At 35.8% G+C, this 20,379-nt stretch overlaps 5 protein-coding genes across 6 annotated transcripts; 2 read left to right on the forward strand and 3 right to left on the reverse strand.

Moving 5' to 3' along the window:
• Positions 1 to 869: 869 nt before the first annotated feature.
• Positions 870 to 2,878, reverse strand: LOC110848834. The gene is made up of 6 exons (XM_022096163.2): positions 2,720 to 2,878; positions 2,081 to 2,633; positions 1,855 to 1,995; positions 1,518 to 1,791; positions 1,353 to 1,448; positions 870 to 1,277 (listed from the first exon to the last, which is right to left on the reverse strand). The coding sequence occupies exons 2-6, from the start codon at positions 2,627 to 2,629 to the stop codon at positions 1,216 to 1,218; spliced, it is 1,122 nt and encodes a 373-aa protein (XP_021951855.1). The 5' UTR covers positions 2,630 to 2,633; positions 2,720 to 2,878; the 3' UTR covers positions 870 to 1,215.
• A 331-nt stretch (positions 2,879 to 3,209) lies between these two features.
• Positions 3,210 to 4,427, reverse strand: LOC110848991. Its single transcript, XM_022096366.2, has 3 exons — positions 3,719 to 4,427; positions 3,507 to 3,650; positions 3,210 to 3,440 (listed from the first exon to the last, which is right to left on the reverse strand). Exons 1-3 carry the CDS (start codon positions 4,034 to 4,036, stop codon positions 3,264 to 3,266), a joined length of 639 nt encoding a protein of 212 aa, XP_021952058.2. The 5' UTR covers positions 4,037 to 4,427; the 3' UTR covers positions 3,210 to 3,263.
• Positions 4,428 to 8,713: 4,286 nt separating this feature from the next.
• LOC110848063 (nucleolar GTP-binding protein 1) lies at positions 8,714 to 11,842 on the reverse strand. Its single transcript, XM_022095167.2, has 13 exons — positions 11,653 to 11,842; positions 11,392 to 11,562; positions 11,199 to 11,302; positions 10,898 to 11,135; positions 10,742 to 10,827; positions 10,609 to 10,678; positions 10,252 to 10,539; positions 10,033 to 10,165; positions 9,748 to 9,959; positions 9,510 to 9,650; positions 9,297 to 9,437; positions 9,084 to 9,224; positions 8,714 to 8,989 (listed from the first exon to the last, which is right to left on the reverse strand). The coding sequence occupies exons 1-13, from the start codon at positions 11,698 to 11,700 to the stop codon at positions 8,834 to 8,836; spliced, it is 1,929 nt and encodes a 642-aa protein (XP_021950859.1). The 5' UTR covers positions 11,701 to 11,842; the 3' UTR covers positions 8,714 to 8,833.
• A 1,222-nt stretch (positions 11,843 to 13,064) lies between these two features.
• Positions 13,065 to 17,616, forward strand: LOC110848661 (mitochondrial amidoxime reducing component 2). The gene is made up of 6 exons (XM_022095925.2): positions 13,065 to 13,504; positions 14,305 to 14,512; positions 15,085 to 15,259; positions 16,326 to 16,470; positions 16,543 to 16,612; positions 17,103 to 17,616. Exons 1-6 carry the CDS (start codon positions 13,228 to 13,230, stop codon positions 17,329 to 17,331), a joined length of 1,104 nt encoding a protein of 367 aa, XP_021951617.1. The 5' UTR covers positions 13,065 to 13,227; the 3' UTR covers positions 17,332 to 17,616.
• A 331-nt stretch (positions 17,617 to 17,947) lies between these two features.
• Positions 17,948 to 20,025, forward strand: LOC110849203. Of its 2 annotated transcripts, XR_004834619.1 has the most exons (5): positions 17,948 to 18,067; positions 18,248 to 18,284; positions 18,358 to 18,456; positions 18,551 to 18,774; positions 19,920 to 20,025. XR_004834619.1 is itself a non-coding variant. In XM_022096581.2 (4 exons), the coding sequence occupies exons 1-4, from the start codon at positions 18,026 to 18,028 to the stop codon at positions 18,715 to 18,717; spliced, it is 345 nt and encodes a 114-aa protein (XP_021952273.1). In that variant the 5' UTR covers positions 17,949 to 18,025; the 3' UTR covers positions 18,718 to 19,148. The 2 variants fall into 2 exon arrangements, 1 of the variants encoding a protein (XP_021952273.1); XM_022096581.2 differs by lacking the exon at positions 19,920 to 20,025 and having other exon boundaries at positions 17,949 to 18,067; positions 18,551 to 19,148.
• Positions 20,026 to 20,379: the final 354 nt, after the last annotated feature.

A 20,379-nucleotide genomic window follows, 5' to 3' on the forward strand; every position in this document is an offset into this window, starting at 1 on the left:
TATATACAATAAAATAGACTCTGTAAGGGTCTGCTGCCCTCCAGGGACTTGAAAGTCTCAATTCTCTTCTCTTCTCTATGTCCACCAACTCAATGGGACGCACAAAGTGCAATATAGCAATAAAGGCTTTAAGGGCCCGTACCACCCCACCTTCCTTCGTCCTCTCTCTCTCTCAAAGGAGATGAATTGCATCCATAAATTGATCCCGACACGACAATACCGTGACTAACTGAGAAGAGAAGGGGAGCACATTTTACAAAGATTACTTATTTGATACGATGAGCCTTTAATAAATACTTTGCACTTTTTGCTACAAATACGAACCCCACACAAGACAGCCCAACACTTGGTCGACCTGCCCACAAACACCGATCCATCCATTACCTGTCATTACACAATTTAAGCGAGAAGGTAAATCTCTCTTAAGGCTGGAAAACAACAATGAAAGCTTGACCAGAAAGTGTCACAACAATTGTAACGACAAACAGTTAGTTGGAGAGCTTTGTTGGTGTGTGGGTTACTTACTTACTTGCAGGCAACGGGTTGGTTGTTAAGTAGTAAGACGACGAACGAGATCAGGTAGGTAAATATTTAGGAAGGTGAAAAAGAGAGAGATTTCTCTATTACATGACAATCCTTACAACCACCGTGGATGAGCAACCGTGACAAAAATGAGATGATGGGCTGGTCAGTTTTGGTTTTCTGTAAGTCAAAAGATTACAGGGAAGATTAGGATTTGGTGAAATTGTGAGTAATGATCAAGTAAATAGTTATGTGTTTTTGGGGACCGTGCGGATGGATGTTGATGACATTTCTGCTGTGATGATCCAACTTAAACTTGGCAATTAAATAGACTTAAAATTACAAAATTCAAACATGTCACTAAACAAAATCCGTCTTTAATTTATTCACGGAAAACAATTCTCAATTAATGAAACAAAATTCAACGAATATTAATTAATATAATATAATAGGTCAACCAAAAGCAAGTTGAAAAAACAGGATAAAATTGTTAATAAAAAACATTTAGAAATATCTCGATATGAAAACTAAGAAGTGGTAAACAAAGCGAGAGCATTTAAAACATATTTGAAATACATTGAACAACCAAAATAGACAGAAAACAGAGTATTTGTTGATATTTATAGTTAGTTAAGATGTTTTTAAATATTTAAGGGTTAATTTAATCATAAAAAGGTAGAATTGAGGATCTTCTTATTTGGAACGCTTCTTTTGTTTTTTATTACCAAGAGTAGCCTGAGTAGCTCGGCTAGCACCTGAGAAGGTATTTAGAAAAAACGTTACTAATTAATATGATTCTGAATAATTTAATTTAGTTAATTGTTTATCACCTTTCGAACTGTCACGACTCTTAGCAGGCGACGGGGAAGAAGCTTTCCCGGCCGGTTTTGGTTCAATCTCAACGCCCTCATCCATATCCAAAGTTTCTGAAAATTTTAAATCGATTAAGAGTACACAGTACAATCTTTATCGCCATTATATATTACTCAACGCACCATCTAAATCTTCATCCATCGGGACTTCACGAGCAGGGGTCGTAGCAGTTCGAACATTTCCATCAACGAGTTCTTGATCTTCATCATCGGAAATTGTGATGGTTTCAATGGGCGCAGTTGAAAATCGGGCCGAGAAGAAGTTGGAAAGCCGGCGGTTGAAATAGTATTGGATGACGTAGGCCATGATTGATGTTCCGACGGTGAGCAGGATGGCGGGGATGGAGGCCATCAGCTTGTCACACATGACGTCGGGAGTGTTCTCGTAGTAGCAGAACTATTGATTAAAGAAATTAAAGGACAATCTGGGGACGTTAAAGAGTATAGTGATTTCATTAACCTCTTGTCGATAGTCGAACAACATCTTTCCAAAGTCCGTCTTGGTGCAGGAACGGTCATGAAGAGTTTTGCAGACGTAATTGATCCAAACCCAGTTCCACAAGGTGACCGCGCCGTAGATAACGATGGGATTTGTAACAATCTGTAGTTTATCAGGGCAGACATTTAGACGTGGCTTGAAGATTAATAATTAATTAAAGATGTTTTCAACAACTGATTGTTACTACCTTTGGATAAGTCCGTTTCCTCATGGCGTGCCAGAACTTCAACCAACCCGGATTTTCCCCCGCCCTGTTCCTTCCTCGCATCGAAAAAGCATCCAGAAGTAGGTCCACCGTTTTCGCCACCTCGCCAGCCCAGCGGAGACAATTGTTGGCATGCAAGAAAAGTAGGATGACGACAAACTTGGAGACAATGTGGCCTTCCCCCTTCATCGCCCATTGCCGCCCGATCCACACGCTCTTTCGGTAGAGCAGAGTCGCCACGGCCATTCCGAATACGACCAGTTGCACCACCCATCCAGCCACATTGTAAATCTGATCATTCTTGAAGGGACATCCACATTGATCAATTTTCGACTTTCCTCCAGCGACATCACCACAATTTTTCTCCTGAGGACCAGTCGAAGAATCGCATCCGGCACGCTTTTCTTCTTCCTCTTGGCTGTATTCATCTCCTCTGGCGCCACGGTCATCGCCCAGCTCTACGGCTGGTGTCCCCGCCTTGTTGGTTTTTGACCGAGACCGGCCACCACTTGTTTGACTCGCCGACTCCATTTTCCTACGAGAGAAAAGAAAAGTATACTTTTAAATTTCAATTTGATCTTTCTAAATTATTGAAAACTATTTAAAACCAGCTGGACTTACGAAACGTCTCCAAAACGTCGACCCAACGTGACACAATTCAATTAATTAAGTGGACAAATTAATTGAAATTTAAATTAGTTAACAAAAAGACTAAAGAACAACCAATCAACCACCTCACTCGACCAACTTCCAGACTCGACTGAGGTAAAAAACGAGAGAAAATGAGGCGGTAGAAAAACGAGGACAATGAACTTAGGATTAGCGGGTAGCGTCAGTCAGCGTGGTGGGGTATAGACCGTGCACAAAGGATTGGCCAATTTTTGCAGAATTTTGACCTCGTCCCTTTAAGATAATCCACCTGTCCCTGATTAAGATAAGATATTTATGCTTATCTAAAATTAATGAAGTCCTTTATGCACGGTCCCCAAGAAGAAGAAAAAATTGGGAAAAGATGAGACGATTTTCTTCGCTAAGGCTAAAACTGTCTCAAATTGAGGTGTTTGCTCTGAATTTTTTGAAAAACGACAAAAAAAGAGGAATTTATTTTTATTTTAACTAAATGGCTTTTATTTTTTGATGCGACCGACTTAATTTAACAGCCTATTTAATTATTATTCAAATAATTAATTGACTTCGCCTTCTTCTGCTGTTCTAACGTTGTAACCCTTTCCCAAAGACGGGACACAAATTGCGAGGCCACGATGGACTTTATTGTTTGCACAAGGGCTGGAAACTTGTAGAAAATGTTGGAACATATCGTGTTATCATCATCTTGACAGACCTATATCCGTACGTATTATAATTTAAGGTTTTAAGATAAGGTCATATCATGCCACCATCTGCTCACCTTAACTCTCAACCGAGCTATCCGTCTTAGCAGGGTGGGTGTGCTTTGCGGGGGACAATATCCGTTCAAAATGCAGTCAGAATTCGACACTGTTTGGGCCCAGGAGTGGATTAAACAAGCGCCGAGACAAAGGCCAAACATGAACTAAAAAGTAAGTATCAAGTCAATTTGATAAGTAAAACATGACACATTTGAGAAAGAACTTATCCGACCTGGATCAATTTTTCCAGCCTAATCCGATATCTCACTTCCTGCATAAGTTTCTCATTAAAATATCGAAACGAGAAGAATCCAAGCTGGTACAGAAATGTTCCCAGAGTAGAAACATATCCAGACATGTGGATGATAAGCAAGGCGAAGAAGATAACATCAAATTGAGGAGAGAAAATTGCATCCCGATTTTGAAAAGAGTGGAAAATTGAGCCGAAAATTACACCAATTCCGACCACATTTTCGGCCCCAGCTACACGAAAAGTTATCCTTATTGACATCTTGTTTACATATTTATCTCTCGTGTCATCAAATATCATTTCATTTTACGTGTGAGAGAAAATCGAAAATGCGGTCAAAACGGGATGTGGTGTAATAATTGTTCCCCTGAGAACTTATTGTGAATTGTGATTGCAGAATTGTGATCTTAATTGCTTGCTTGACATCCTCCATTACACATGTTTCTCGACATAAATATTCAACTTTTACACAAAATCACCGTTATTTATTCACCTAAATAACTCGTCAAGTCGTGTTATACGAGATGTTAACAACTTTATGCATTGTGTAAATGTGCGTTTATGTACATACAAACATGCATTCTTTCCCAAATTAAAAGCCCACTAATAAATATCTATAACCAGTTTTCGTCATGTTTAGGAAAACCATTACCCCAAAATTAAGTGGACAATAATAAAATAAAACTCGTAATTACAATGGCATTAGTTGGTGGAGGGTTTCTATTTTGAGATTTTTAAAATTTCGACCATTATTACTGTGAAGAATAATAATCCATATCCACCAAAATGCGAGATTACACAGTGACCTGACCCGCACTTTACCCAAAAATATTGACCGTTTCTTCCTCCCAATTTGGTATTGGTGTGGTAAAAGTTGACCGCTTTTTAGCCTTCAAAAGTCAAAACTTGTGCAAGGGATTGACACATCGAAGGGATATTATATTGGATCTCGGGTTCTTACAACCGTGTTGTGACCATTCTGAAGAAAAGGCTCAATTATCGATTTTAACTTATTATTTACTGCCCTCATTTAGCGATTTTTCCGTCGACTGTGATCCTTAAGGGTGAAAAATGCTTGTTATTTCCTTCCTTCAAGAGTTTAATTTCATTATATTATGGGTTCGACAAAGGAGCCGAAACTTATTTATTTTATTTCTGAGTGTGACCTTTCCTCGGACGATGAGCAGTTTCTGATTTTTATTGTCATATTCCTTAGTTTGATTGTAAAGTAATTTACTAAACACAAGAGCGGATTTGAGAGGGGAAATAAAATAAGCGTTTTATTGAATAATGAGACGATAAGTAACACGTCTTTAAAGTAAGTAAAGTAGGATTAATAAATATTTGAGATTTTTGAAGTTTACATTTCCGAATTAGGGGAAAAATTGTGCTGTTTCTTTCTAACTAAATAAGTTGCAACTTGCAACAAAATCTTGCCCAGTTTTCTTATGCATTGGCCATGACATATTTTCGGAAATTTTCGACATTTCTTCAACAGAAAATGTCAATCACAAAAATTTTCAGAAGAATCGATTAATCATAATCATTCCATGTCAATCTCATCGCATTTCCAGTAAATAAATACCTTGTCTCTTAAATGATACATATTTACGTATTCATGGCTCTCTCATTGTCCGCAAAGTTGTAGGAATAAGTAGACGAACGAAATATTGATGGATGACTTTTCATGTAGTCACTCAACTCACCTGCAAATCAATCTACGCACTTCTCTAATCTTTGGCAAATCTGGTCTCGAGGGCTTCGTCATTTCATTCATTTGCGGTACATATTTCGGGTTTTGTTGAAACTCCTTTCTAGGAAAGAGTCCTATCGGAAGGACGGAAAATATGGCATGATCGATCGATTTGCTTCGATACATATTTTGTGAAATCGGCGACTTAAAAAAATTCAAACAATGGAAACAAATGGGCTTAAATTAGATAGGCAGAAAGAGGAATGTTAAATAAAGGGTTGACTTTTAAGGGGTGATATGTATGTATTCATGACAAAGTGACCGGTGTTGTGTGTATGGACTTGGACGTGTCACAGAAGGGTACGTATTATTGCTACTAAGGGATCCTCGACAAAATCTGCAGGGTGGGTCTGACTTTTGGTGGCTCTGTATGAGAAGAAAAGATACACATATTGTGACGGACGGAGCCTTATGGACAGACCTTAGATCCATGGGACAGACAGACATGCATCATCAATCTTGATGGAAGTTCTGCAATAAGTAAGTAATGCCAGCAGCCGGCATTACATATGCATCCTTTTTTAAAGGAATATTGGATGAACAATAAATAATATGCAACGTGTGACAGTAATTTTCGCACCAAAGTGTATTGATTTCCTGCATTTTGTGAAATTCGCAAATGCAGAATGAGAGGAGAGGATCTTAATTTATTCTGCTATTAAAGCCCAGAAAAAAATTTATATTCGGAACGTAAACTATGCGTCTTAAATCATTTTACAAATATGAGATAATCATGGCCTTATGTAAAACCATGCGATTTTCGTTGAAAATTTTCACCCAAAATGAATACAAATATGAGATCCACCCTTATAGCGGATGGAATTTTCGACAAGTACATACTTCCCCATCGATGTACAAACTACATACGCACTTCTCCTATCTAGTTTTGTGAAATTTCGACCAAAGGTCGAAATTTCCAAATTCTGGTCAAAAGTCAACTTCCACACAAAGGAAGGAGCTCCTCCCCTAATACTAATAATAATAATGCCATAATGGGGAGAAATCCACTCCACGAGAGGAGCGAACATAGGTGTGGCGCAGTGTCGTGGGTGGAAAGCTGTCAGCTAACATGTCAAATATTGAATGATTAATGATATCCTACTAAACATACGACAGCGTTAAGTCCCTCACAAAAAAAATGCCGCAGAAATTCCAGTGCCAAAATTTTATAAAATGAAATACAGTTTTCAGAAATTTTGAAAAGTGAAAATTGTCAAGGTTTTGACTGACCAGCCACATTATTGTGCGATGAACGATTTATTATACGTAGCGGCTTCATAAATAAATCTAAATCCGCATTATGAAATTCCACCCGATTTACGTACTTATCAGTGCACAAGGGACCTCACATTATGCCAAAGTAACTCGCATTTTAACAAAATATGGAACTATTTTTAGTCCCCAAAAGTTAATGAACCCTTTAAGTTTAACCCCACATTCAGTAATTTATGGAGATAAAAAGGGGACCGCAATAAAATTGAGAAATTCCTGAATTTCTCGGCTTTTTGAGAGAGACAAAAAACAGATTTCTTTTTTACGATGTGTCCATTAGTGTTAGTATTTTCATTTATTTATGACGACGTACTTATATATTTTTCAAAATAGTCACTCACTCATAATGCGAAGTAAGTATTGGTAAGTACTCATAAGTTAAAAACCAAAAATTTTAGCTTATTTACAACCCTAAATAATAAAAATATGTAAATATCAGTAATGTCCTGTTTTTGTTTATGCATCGACCAGACGAGAGACAAGGTCAGGTCACTCACCACCCAGTCAGTCCAAAGCCAAAGAGTAAAAGAATTTACATACACATGTGACAAGATTGGAAACCATAATGAGATTGAGTCCTCGGATCTGAGACGCATAAATTTGTAAAAAAGTCAATCTAATCCACGAAACCAAACCACATCTCGCCTGCCAGGAAATGGATCGGATCTGAATAAATAGTTAATTTCTCATTGTTTTTTTTCTGTACCGACCGATGTCAACTGCTTTCATGCATAATCTACTCTTCTTCTGCGGGTGGATGCATGCATACATAAATTGGCAAATTGGCAATGGGCCAGACGACCACGACAGTAAGATAATAATGTCACTCACAGTATGTACTTACTTCCCCGAGACAAATTATGCATGCTGATAGGTAGTGGTGGTGGTTTGGTACATAATTTCGTGGTTTTTCGTACCTTCCATACTTATCTTACTACTTGGTCGGACAAGATTTGAGATCGTAATTCGTATAAAACTTTAATTTCGTGGTGGACACGTAATGAGACTCATTTTATAGCGGAAAATGACCTTCGACCAGACCACATGCAGGCTGGAAAAATGAGACGGACCGACCGAGGACACACCAAAGCATGAAGGGACAGCTAGATATGTATGTAAGTACACTCAAAGGGATACATATTACATACGTACACGAACAAGGGGTACTTTTCCCTCTAGTAGTAAACAAATAAATAAATAAGGGTCCTCTTCTTTCTCTCCCCGAAACGACGACAAGTTCATTTGAATCAAGTTATTTGTCTCTCTTCTCTATCTCTCCGAAAATTGGGGGATCCAATCCACACCGTGACAAAATGAGAGAACAATTTATCCAAATTATATAAACGGAGATAAATTACTCCGTATTATAGAGAAAGAGAGAGACCATTATTATTCCTTCCTTCGGACTGGATCAGATTTAGAAAACGAGATCAAGATCGATTACATGCCAGGCCACCCTCCGCCTCCCTCCCACCAAATAAACCAACAACTGATTTACATTCTAATAGCTTTTTCCTCCAGCTTCAGAGCTTCATCCAACTCGGTGACAAAATGCGGCCCATCTTTCATTCACCCCGAAAAGAGATTCACTCTCCGACGACGAGTAGAGATTGAATAAAAGTCCTTTCCCCTACAAACAATGGAATAATGACATGTTTTCTCGTCACTAAACCCAAGTGGGAATAAGTATAATCGTTACATTTTCGAGAAAAAAGGGGTAACGAACCAACAAAACAAGGAACGGATTGGATTTTAATATCAAATATGAATGAGGACAAGGGGACTTACTTGCTAATCTAGTGTGTGTACATAGTTGACCCTGTAAATTCGAGGGCAAGTGTGTCCACTTGAGAGATTATGTAACCCTTTGCTCTCTAATAATATTAGCGTCTCGAGGGTGCAGTAAGTAGCAGTATCAATTTTATAAATAATCTAGTCCATAACAGAGTGAGTTAATTATTGGATGGGTAAAAATATAATGTACCCAGTATTTTTTTATTGTTATAATAATGTAGTAACAAGTAACGATGCGATCAACTGTTTTTTTAACGGTATTGAAAGGATTACAATTATTAACGTCGATCCGTTTTTCCAACGCCACGCTTGCCGACGAAGAGATGTTTCGGTTTGAGGTCGAAGATGTGACGATCTCCTTCTCCTTTTCGGGAGTGTTTGGCGATTCCCTTCTTTTGTGCTTTGGCGTGCATCTTGCCCAACTTGGTTTTCATCTAAGGGAAAATTTAAATTTAAAGGTTTTAGATGATAAGACGAGTGGTAATAATGCTGTAACTTTTTATGGTTATAAAAATATTGGTGACTTACCGTAGCGTCCTTAATACCCATCTCATTTCGAGGCGCCTTGGACATAGATCTTGATCGAGAACGGGCCGTGGACTCGAGTCGCATACGCTTTTCAGCGGGACCTTTGGACCTCGAGCGGCTTACGGAGCGGGCAAAGTTGGTCTGTGTGCATAGATAATTAAGAATACAATTAGTTATTTAATTACGACTTAAAAATGACCAGTTTCTACTCACGTTTGGATTGTCAGTATCGATTTCGACTCCAAGTTCACTCATCTTCCTCTTCAACCCGGAAACGCTTCTTTCTCGCTTTCTACCTGCAGTATTTCGTGGAAGAGTGGGTTTGTTACTGCACTTTTTGAGATGTCGCTCAATCTACAAAATGGAAGAGACCGTTTTTATGAAAAAGTTCTAAAATCGGATAAAAATGATGTTTTATTTATATACCTTCATAATTTTCTTCTTTTCACGAATCTGTGACGCTAACTGTTTAATATTTTCACCCTCTTCATCTTCCTCCTCGTCCGTGTCGTCATAATAGCCAGCCTCCTCACGAAGCTCTTCCTCTCGCTCCAACTCTTCCAATTTCTGAGGAAAATTTTAATAGAATTTTACAATTTTATTTAACAAATTTCAGATAATGCATAATTATGCATTTAATTTAGTGCTGCTTGCTACTACTCACCTGCATGATGTCTGGATCAATAAAATCTGCGATATTCTTGCCCTCCCAAATTTCTGGGATTGCATCATACTTAATTTTATCAGGAAGATCGTAATGTTTCTTTAAATCGAGGATGTAATCGTCTCCCATTTCTAGTTCAATGTCACGCTCGAGTCGCTTCTTGGGTTGTACACCTTCAGTAAGCATTGCCTGCTTCTTCAGAATAACGGCCTCTGCAATTTCAAATTGGTTGAAAACATTAATTACAATTCTATTTTTAATGGCGTATTAATTTAAAAACCTTACCTGGGATGAAGGGTAAACGTTGCTTATCATCTCTTGGTTTCGGCACAGCTACGTGAAGACGATTAAGAAAATCGTTAACTTTCTTGGTCCGCAATTTTGCATCGACTCGGAACGAAAGCAAGCGTTCACAAGCCTGTAAAATCAAATTATTACAAAATTCAACCTTTTTCTACATAAAAATTAAGAAAAATATGAGAAAATTCTTATTTTTTACGTCACCTCCTGCTTAACATTCATAACACCGTCCTCATTCACCGTGCTCATTTCGAGTAAAAGAATGTCCGGGTCGGAAATGATGGGTTCAATGACTTCCCTCTTGGCCGCGGACAGGTCAACGTAGCGCATGATATCCGTCTTATTGAAAACAAAGATCAACGGTTTGTTGGCGAAGAGGGGCCGGATGTTGTTAAACAGACTGATCTGCTGCTCCATGCTGTACCCGCATTGTTCCGATGGGTCTGCGATGAATAAAACTGCGGCTCGCAAATGGGCAAGGGCAGTGATGGCCTGGAATTAATTAACAATTAATTAGTTGATTTCACAATATTTATTTTGTGTCGGGGGCTGGTTAATTACCTGCATTTCAATTGTGTTCCTGTCCTCGAGAGGATGATCCAAGATTCCGGGAGTGTCAACCACTTGCCATCTAAAATTAGTAGAACAGATTAGAAAAATAGGGTCTAAAAGTCAGAGTAATTAAGTAATTAACCTGAGATATTTATAATCCGTGTGTCCAATATACAACGATTTGGTTGTAAATGCGTACGGCTGGACTTCAACGTCAGCTCGAGTTATCTGGAGAGAGGAAGTTAAATTAGACACACTGTTGCTACAGATGGATAAGTTCTACGATAAGATTACACACCTTATTAACAAATGAAGACTTTCCCACATTTGGAAATCCACAGACGAGAATGGTCCTCGTGTTGGGGTCGATGCTGGGCAGACGACCTAAATGTTGGCGAACCTGTTCCAAATACTTGAGCGTGGGTTCCTGCCTCTTCATCAGGGTGGCCATTCGACCAAGTGCGGCTCGCTTAAGCTGTTTACAACGATACATGGAATCTCCATACTTTAATAGCCGGGCGTAATCTTTGGAAATACTGGAAATCAGCAGTAAAAACAATTAGAAATTGTTACAAAATTGTAATAAGACCATGACTAACTTGTCAATTAAGTGACGACATGTGTTAATTTGTCCGAGAGCCAACTTGTAATGATCTTTGTCGTAAAGAACATTCATCAAATCCGCGTAGAACGGATGGACATCCTACGAAAATGAGGAATAGTTAATTAAGTTGGCATTAAATTATTGCTATAATTCTAAATTGCATTAAATAATTTGTGGTTATTAATTACCTCCAATTTTGGAAACTCTTGAATAATTTGGGACAACCGTTCATGAAAATTTGCCTGAGTGTACTTCACTTTTCGCATATAAAATTGACGAATCCGAGTAATTTTATAGTGCTTGTGAACAATGGTAGGTGTCTTTCGCTGGGTCTTTGATAATGTGATGTCGATAAAGTCCTGAAAGCATTAAAAATTAAGGTAGTAATGTTAAAACTTTGATTTTGATGCTAATAAATTTTGACTCAAAATCAGATTCAGTTAACTTACCTTTGAGGACGGAACGACCGCAATATTCTTAAAGTTGTACTGCGACATGATGATTCCCTTTGGTTAGTAAGTTTTCCAAAACAAAATGTATTGAAAAATATGGAAATTTTCTTCAAAATTTCCTAACCAGACGGAAGCACGTGTAAAAATTCACCTCCGAAAATCTAACCTCACTCAAGAAGGAAAGCGTGCATGTGAGAATCTAAATTGAATTTCCTTCCCCGGCTCAGTCTCCCGTTGCCCCGATGGAAGAAAAGTTGTTTTGATGAGTAATATTACTTTCCTTGATTTTATATGCATTTGATTTATGATTTTTCTGTAAGTTTACGAATTATGAAATTACGAATAATATTTAGACGTAATTGTAACATTGTGATCAAAATATGATAAAAGTTGCAATAATTTTAAATGCTTCATGATGTAATAATTTTATGAAATTCTCTCATTTGCGTGGCTTGTTTTAGTCAGGGCTGGTCATCTATTTGTTATATCATACTCTGTGTCTATTTGTCACACTATAATACTAGTTTCAAACTAATTATCTAATATCATTTAATTATTTGGTTATCAAGATTATAGTTATACAATGAACAGGGTAATTAAATGTGGATTTAGGTTGCTTCAAAATTATATAAAATTTGGTATAAATTGTAAAAATGTATATTTACATCTCATTCTAAACATATTGTGCAAATTATGATGAGCTAAATTACATTACATGATACTAAATTACTAAATTAAAAAAAGATGGACACAACCTAATCAATAATGTTTTAATATAAAGAATTGTAAAATTGAATTACGGCGTCAAGTTGGACAAAGTTATGAATTTCAGACAACTTGCAGCCATCTTTGTGATTATAATTTACATGCCGAGCAAATAGTGCATAATATAATTATGCACGTACATAAATAAATGTAATGGCATGGGCATAAGTGCAACTCACTAATCAAGAAATACAAGAATTCTATGCCATATGCCATGTCTCACAAAATCAAAGCTCTTGTCAAATTAAACTTCGTCCTCAAGTCAGAAAAATAGTGAGGAAAAATTGCACACAAATAAAGCCCACTCCCATTTCACAAACGATTAGTACCTTTAATCTTTCCAAGGTAAACGAGAAACCAAACCAGGCTTTAAATCATTAAATCTTATTTTTCTCCGGCAAAGATCATAAAATAAAATACTTGCCTAAATATGATCTCTGGAGTGGATTGGAAGTGACAAACTTGTTTCCTTGGAACAAATCTACATAAGTTCAGTCAGCCAAAGTCAGTCAGTAATTGGGCAAACAATAAAAGATAATGCTTTGCTTGTTGCATGTCTTTATGATAATGAGATGCTCGATCATTACCCAATTTTTAAATGGGCAGGCATCTCGCATCACTTTCTTGGCATGTAGATGCTTGCATTCATTCATTAGTTGTCAACAATTGTGGTAGTTCTTGTTGACTATACAGAAGGCAAAACGTTTAGTCGTGGTCTGATGAGTAGTCGAAGATCATTTTCGACCACGGGTTTAAATTGGCACGTGCTAAAATTGGGAATATTTGCAAAATTGCGACATTCCTTTGATGGCGAAGGAATCTCTTCATAAATTTGCAGGAATGGGTCAAGATTCGCAAATATATTATTTGACCGCATTTCTCGCCACGGCGCTCCTCGTGGGAATTGGGGCGTGGTTGTTCACTTCTATGAAAAAGAAGAAATCCACTTCGACCCAAAATACGAAAGTACGCCCGGAAAAGTGGTGTCTCGTTGGGAAAGTGGCAAAATTGATAGTTTATCCGATCAAGTCCTGCCAAGGGATTGTTGTTGAAGAAGCAGCAGTGACAAGGCTGGGGTTAAAACGTAACTAATTTTTGGATTATGTTTATACATGCAAAATTTTTTGGTAATCGTGACGGAATTTAGGAGGATTGTAAAATTGAAAATTTTTGTAAAATTATAAAGTTTACAATGATCGTAATCTATAAACTTGAGGTTGGTCGTGCGTACCATTTAGCGTCTGTCATTTACACTTATGGATGCAAATCATGAGTGTAAATCATTTTTGTAACCCAGTAAAATCCACAAGTTTTAGACAGAAATATGCAAAAACTAGGAAGATAAGTCAAATTTATAAGTATAGGTGTCTTCTCCAGGTTTTAGCAGTTTAGAAAAATTTCTAATGTACAGTAACTGTACATTAGAAACATTTCTGTTTTGTTCTGTTCAACAGTTTTGTTATTGTTGGGTTACAAACATTGAATTTGCTCTGTATTTGACAAAGTTGGACGTCTTTACGCGTTTTTTGTAAATCATGGAAAGACAAATTACACTTTAGGTTTGTCCCTAAATTCCTATTTATTTCGTTGGACGTTTTTCAAAATATTTTGAAGAATTTGCAAACATCCGAGTGAATTCCCACAATTAATATGCATAATTGCACATTTTGCAATTTTAACATTTGCACGGGTTTTGCCAAGTTAGACGTCGTTACGCGTTTTTGTGTATCTTGCAACAATGTAAATTATATATTCAGGTTTAGCTATCATTTTGTACAGTTGTTGCAAAATATATTTTTTGCAAAACTCGCACAATTTATAAACATCCACAGCTCTTACAAATTTAGAAATTTAAATTTATTTTATTTTTACATAATTACGCAGTTCGTGACCACAACATTCGCGATCGCGACTTTATGATTGTGGATAAAAAGGGAAAATCCATCACGCTTGATGTCATGCCGGCCATGTCCTTCATAACTTTGGAACCTTCGCTCGAAAAAAAGAATCACCTCGTGATGAGTGCGCCTGGCATGGATTCGATCGTATTCACTTATCCAGATGAGGACAAATCAGAAGAAAAAATTTGCCGGTAAAGAAAAGTGTCATCTTTGCAAAAATCATGCTTTTTAATTAGTTAGAAATTCACTCGGATATTTGTAAACTTGGCAAAATTTAAAAGTTTTATCAAGTTTACCAAATTTTATAAAAATTAGTAAAATTATTTTGCACATTTTTATAAAAGAATTAAAGTGACGGATTTAACCAGTGTTTACAATAGATTTGTGAATTAATGAGGCAATTCACGCAGTCATTAGTAAATTTATAAATTCTGTAAACTTTGTAAAATAATCTTACAAATTTCCACAAAATAAAGCACCGCGTGAATTGCCTCAAAGTTTTTTGTGAAAACATTTACGAATTTTTTTTACTGAGTTACAAACATTTGAGTGAACTAGAGCCATATTATGTGATGAAGTTTTTGTAATCCATAAATTTAGCTCACATTATCTTTCTATGAATTTCGGATATGAAATTTAGAAAAAATCTCTTCCGACATCGAGCTAACACATTTTTCTTCCTAAATTGCAAACACGTTTATTTACAAAATTACACAGTTTACAAATATGTATCCGAGTAAATTTCTTCCCGATTTTTGAACAGGGTGATGCACGACAAGAATGTAAAAGCGTTAGACTGCGGAGACCAAGTTGCCGAATGGATTCAAACATTTCTCGGGAAGGAAGAACTCCGTTTGTTTTATCATCACGTTCCCGAAACGCAGAGAACTTTCGAACCCTACATGTTCGAGTGTCCCCTCTATGAAAAGACAGATATGGTAAAATAAATGTCAATTTTGCATAAAGTTATTGTCACAAAATAATTATTCGTATACATGAAATTGATGATTTATCCAAAAACTGAAAACTTTTGATGGTCACATTCAGTTTTGTAATTTTACAAATTTTGCCCAGAAATGCGGACTTAATTACTTACGATTGAGATTTGAGAATCAAAACCGGAATATCTGATATAAGTTGAAATTAATAATACTTTAAAATAAATTCGTAACTGGCTCCGAACTAATCCTAAATACAAATTCGCCTGATTTTGCGATGTAAAAAGAATGTTCCAGTGTCCTCTCTACGAAAAAAACCGACATGGTAAAATATAGGGTCATAAGTATTTAACTGATCATAATTTAATACATTTTGTGGTCATAATTAATATTTTTCATTAAATCCATACTTCCTCTCATCACAATGAAATTCAAGTTTACAGAGAAAAAATCTTGTCTTAAGAGAAAACCAAGCTTGGTCGGCAAGTAAAAAAGGCATTTGTGGTTGGCTAAGAATTAATAAAATTGGAGAATTTTTTTTAATCTAAAATTTTAAAGCGATCTTAACGTGTTCTTATCGCTTATGGCAAACTCGAGTACTTACAACTTATGGACAACGAAATATTTACTTTATTAAGGAGTAAAAAGAAGTATTTCTATTTAAAAAAACGCTTATTATGGTCGGGAGTAGTATTAAATTATGATTAGTTACATACTCCACCAAAATATAGTCAATTTTATGTAAAATAATTATTCGTGTAAAATCGCTGCAAATTTATGATTTATGCAAAAAAATTAGAACGTTTGATGGTCACATGCAGTTTTGTAAAGTTTGTAATAATTTTACAAATTTGTGTCCAGAACTGTTGACGTAAATCACCATTTAGACAGACATGCAAGAAGATCTGCCATGCATGTTAAAATCAGTAATATTTTCAAATAAATTCAGAACTAACCCTAAAATTTTTAAAATGCAAGATTCGCTCAATTTTGGGCAAGAAATACTTATTAATAAATAATATTGTCTTCTTCCTCTTATCTTATCCATGGGTTATCTTACTTTTAGGGCGCTTTCCAAAACGAGACGAGTTACCTGATCGTAGGTCAAGAGTCGATTGACGAGCTGAATGCGAGATTACCAGAGAAGAAATCGTCCTGGAGGAATTGGAGGCCAACGATATTAATTGATAACGTGCTAGAACCATTTGCAGGTAAGGATTAAGGATAAGGTTGACAGGTGTAAATATGTGGGATAAGGACTTATCGTGTCTCTCTATTTTCAGAGATTAACTGGTCATTTGTCAAGATCGGGGGCGAAAATGTGATCCTTAAGGCGGCAATACCATGTGCTAGGTACTTAATAAAGGAATACATGACTCACAACGGATGGAGGTCTCCGAGCGCATGCTTTCCGATTTTGACCAAATTAGTGTCCATCGATCGATCACAAATTTAAGTAATATGAAATTTGCAAAAGATACGATCTCCAAATGCGCATGTTTGGCAGAGCTATTGGCATAGACGAAGAGAAAACGTGCAGTAAATTTAGCAATTAACTTTACGCATGTGTTCTCCTCTTTGGATGCAAATATCTCTTACAAACAACCTTAGCATTAGCAAATTGCGTCTTTTGCAAATTTCATACTAATTAAATTTGTGATTGATAGATACCAGTTTAATCAAAATCTGAGAGTATACTCTGGGAGACCTCCATTGTCAGATTTCAAAAATTTCATTCTTTTGTAGTATAAATGTGGGCCTGGACAAAAATTGTCTCTGATGACATTAATTATGTCATGCACACAATTACAGCAGCGGTTTGGTAATCATACAATATTTACAGGTGCGGATTGACTACGGTGGATCAGGACACAGGAACTCTCCCGAAGGATGGCGAGCCTTTAAAAACATTGCGACAAATGAACAAAACGGACGTAATTGTTGACCGGAAAATGGCCGAGGTGGTCAAAAATAGGGGCATTATGGGGATTCGGATGGGCCTTTATGTTCCGGCTGGAGCTGAGGGTTCACTGATTAAAGTTGGGGATCCTATTTATGCAGCGTTGCTGTAAATTTAATTTACTAAAAATATGATAAATTTGTATCGTCATTATGAAATTTTAAGTGACTGTCCGTAACTTTTTTTGTTTAGACTTCACTATATCTTATTGATTACAAACTCAATAATTTTTACTCCAATTAATTTTTTTGGACGTCGATAATACTCATAATTTTAAATAAATTGTAAACCAAACTAATGGGGAGGACGGAATTGAGAAAAATTTAAAATTTCACTAATATTTTCATGCAACATATGCAAATAGATATTTAATAAAACTACAAATTATTTAGAAAAATTCACTGCCCTGTCATTATTTAGATTTACACTTTGAAAATCAAAGTTGCAGTTCAAAAATCATACAAATTCCACATTTCCAAATCGTTTACATATTTATGGGAATAGATAAAATATATATATTTTATGAGCACATTTCTTTAGAACTCGGCATATTGGTTTCACAGAACCCTTATTTCTTACCTGCTGTAAAATGCTTGTTGCATTTATTACCAGCAAATGAAGGGTTAAATGGTACATACATACGTATTACTAAATATTTATATATACATAACCCATTAAGCAAGGGTTAAAGAATGCACGTACTTACATTACATAGAATCATATAGTACTTTTTAGACCAGCTTTAGCCTTCGTTTCGAACTCGACGGACATTAGAATAATTTTCTCCATCAATAATTCTACTCAAAATGTGTTTCAATAATACAAAAAATGACTTGTTTGAGAGAAAGGTAGTAAATTTGTATAATTAACAATTATCTGCATATATACATAATTTCCATTAACATATCTACTTTGATTATCTGATAACCGAAACCTTTCCTAAACTTGTGTTGCTCATTTGGTGTTCTTTACTCAATCCATTACGACATATTTTGTTTCTGTCTCCCTAAATTTAAAACTTTAAACAGGGGCGAATATTGTTTTCGATCGTCAATATTGAAAGACGTAAGGACAGTTTCAATTGCTAAACATAATATTTTTATGTGGTAATTAAAGAATACTTTAAATTACACTTTAGCCTCAAGAGTGTCGGAAACAATGTTAAGATTTGCAGCCCAAACATTTTTCCAAGCTCAACTGGAATTCCAGGAAATTGAAAAGAATCCGGCGCACCAAGGTGATTAATATTGGGCTGCAATTTTGAAACAAGTGCTTTGTGTATGTACATTACATGACCAGAACACTTCTTGAAACATTATATTTTTGTACAGATTATAATTTAAGGAGAGACGCTATGCACGAATTCGAAGTCCCATTTTGCAGGCAGAAAGATAGATTTTATGTCGCATATGAAAGATGTCATCCTGATGCAACACGTGAAGAGATTCATGCCGAGATTAATCGGATCTGCGACGAAGTTAAAAATAGTTTAAATTAAGACGAGGAGAATGTTAAACGGACGGCGAATATACATATGCATTATGTTTATTTAAAAGTAAGGAATAATTGTCTGTGTAATGTATCCAGACTCATGATTGTTTGAAAAAAATTAATAATTTCAAATTTAATTCTTAAAATTTGTGTTCTTCCAACGTCAATAATACTTATGATATTATGTTTCGATGCAAAAAGTTGCAAAAACCTTTCTACTAAAACCAGTGTTTCTTTTTGTGTTATTTTTATGCATGCATAGTGCATAAAAATGCACAAAAATGCATAAAAACGCATAATAATAACTGAAATGCAATTTATGCAGGGAATTTCATATTTTCAAGGAATTTTATACTTTCCTATCCGGTGGAATGGGGATAAGATTAAGTTACCTGAACCTCTATACCTTACCACCCTACTAGCTAGCCAGAGTTCTAGCAAAACTTATCCTACCATGGTATTTGGAATTTAGTACACATTTCGAAATACACGGAATTATTATTCGGCAAGAAAATTTGAAACAAATGACAAGTATTTGTTTTGTTATAAAATACAGGCCCGTATTCAGCCGTTCATATGTGTAAAAATCGTTGTGTTCATTGATTTTTATTTTCAAAACTTTCATTTTTGGTAGTGAAAAATGAAAAAAATTTTTAGACTAAAACACCAGAATAATGAGGAAAATATCTAAATTAATCGAATATTTACAAAAATTGCATTATTCCAATATTATTTGCATGTAAATTATTTTCGTGCATTTTTGTGCATTTTCATGCACTTTTTCGGATTTTTAGTGGGTGTTATTAAACGTTTAAAAACATTTTCGTGCACTAATTTCGTGCAGGTGTTATTTAACAGCAGAAACACTGACTAAAACTAAAATAATCAATTGCGACGATAAGATATTTAATAAAGTATGATCTTGTGATATTTGCGTGAGACATTTTATATGAAACATACCCGACAAGCACTGCATTTTATCTTTTTCGATGTCGATAATGCTAATAAATTTAAATAATTGCAAATCAAAATTTAGAAAATTCACCAACGAGGTGGGTATGTAGAAAAATTTCATGTAACTATTTCCATGCAGCATGTGCACATACGTAATAAAACTATAGTTAATTTGATTGGAGAAATTCCCTTGAAGGCAAAAACACATTAATCAATAGTATCATTTGTTATACTTAACATTTTATTTTATTCTAGCGACGTCAAATACACCCAAAATTCTGCAAAAATTCCTCTTACAAACTCGAGTTTGAAACAAATCTTGCAAAAAGCTGAAAATGCAATAATAACAACATTTCATGCAAAATATGCGTAACGATGCATAATAAAATTTTAATTTCTATCTGATTCTCCTCCTAATTTATTATTTGTACCGCATTATCAGATTTAGTCAAAACAAAATTCATCTACCAACATTCCAAATTTCCGAGACCGATTTTCGAAAATTTTTATGGAAACATATTTCTTACAAAGCTCTTCTCAATATGTACATCCATCCGCTAGCGCCCCTACACATTTCTCCCCACAACTTCCACCACCTCGACTTTAATCGATCTCTCTGCTTTAATACCAAAATCCCGTTGGAAATGCAACTCTTAACCCTTTTTTTGTATCCTTCATCTCGTCCAAGTTGGCCGTTTCGCGTCTCTTAAAAATC

This window comes from Folsomia candida, unplaced genomic scaffold (assembly GCF_002217175.1).
Source record: "Folsomia candida strain VU population unplaced genomic scaffold, ASM221717v1 Fcan01_Sc004, whole genome shotgun sequence".
Classification (NCBI taxonomy): domain Eukaryota; kingdom Metazoa; phylum Arthropoda; class Collembola; order Entomobryomorpha; family Isotomidae; genus Folsomia; species Folsomia candida.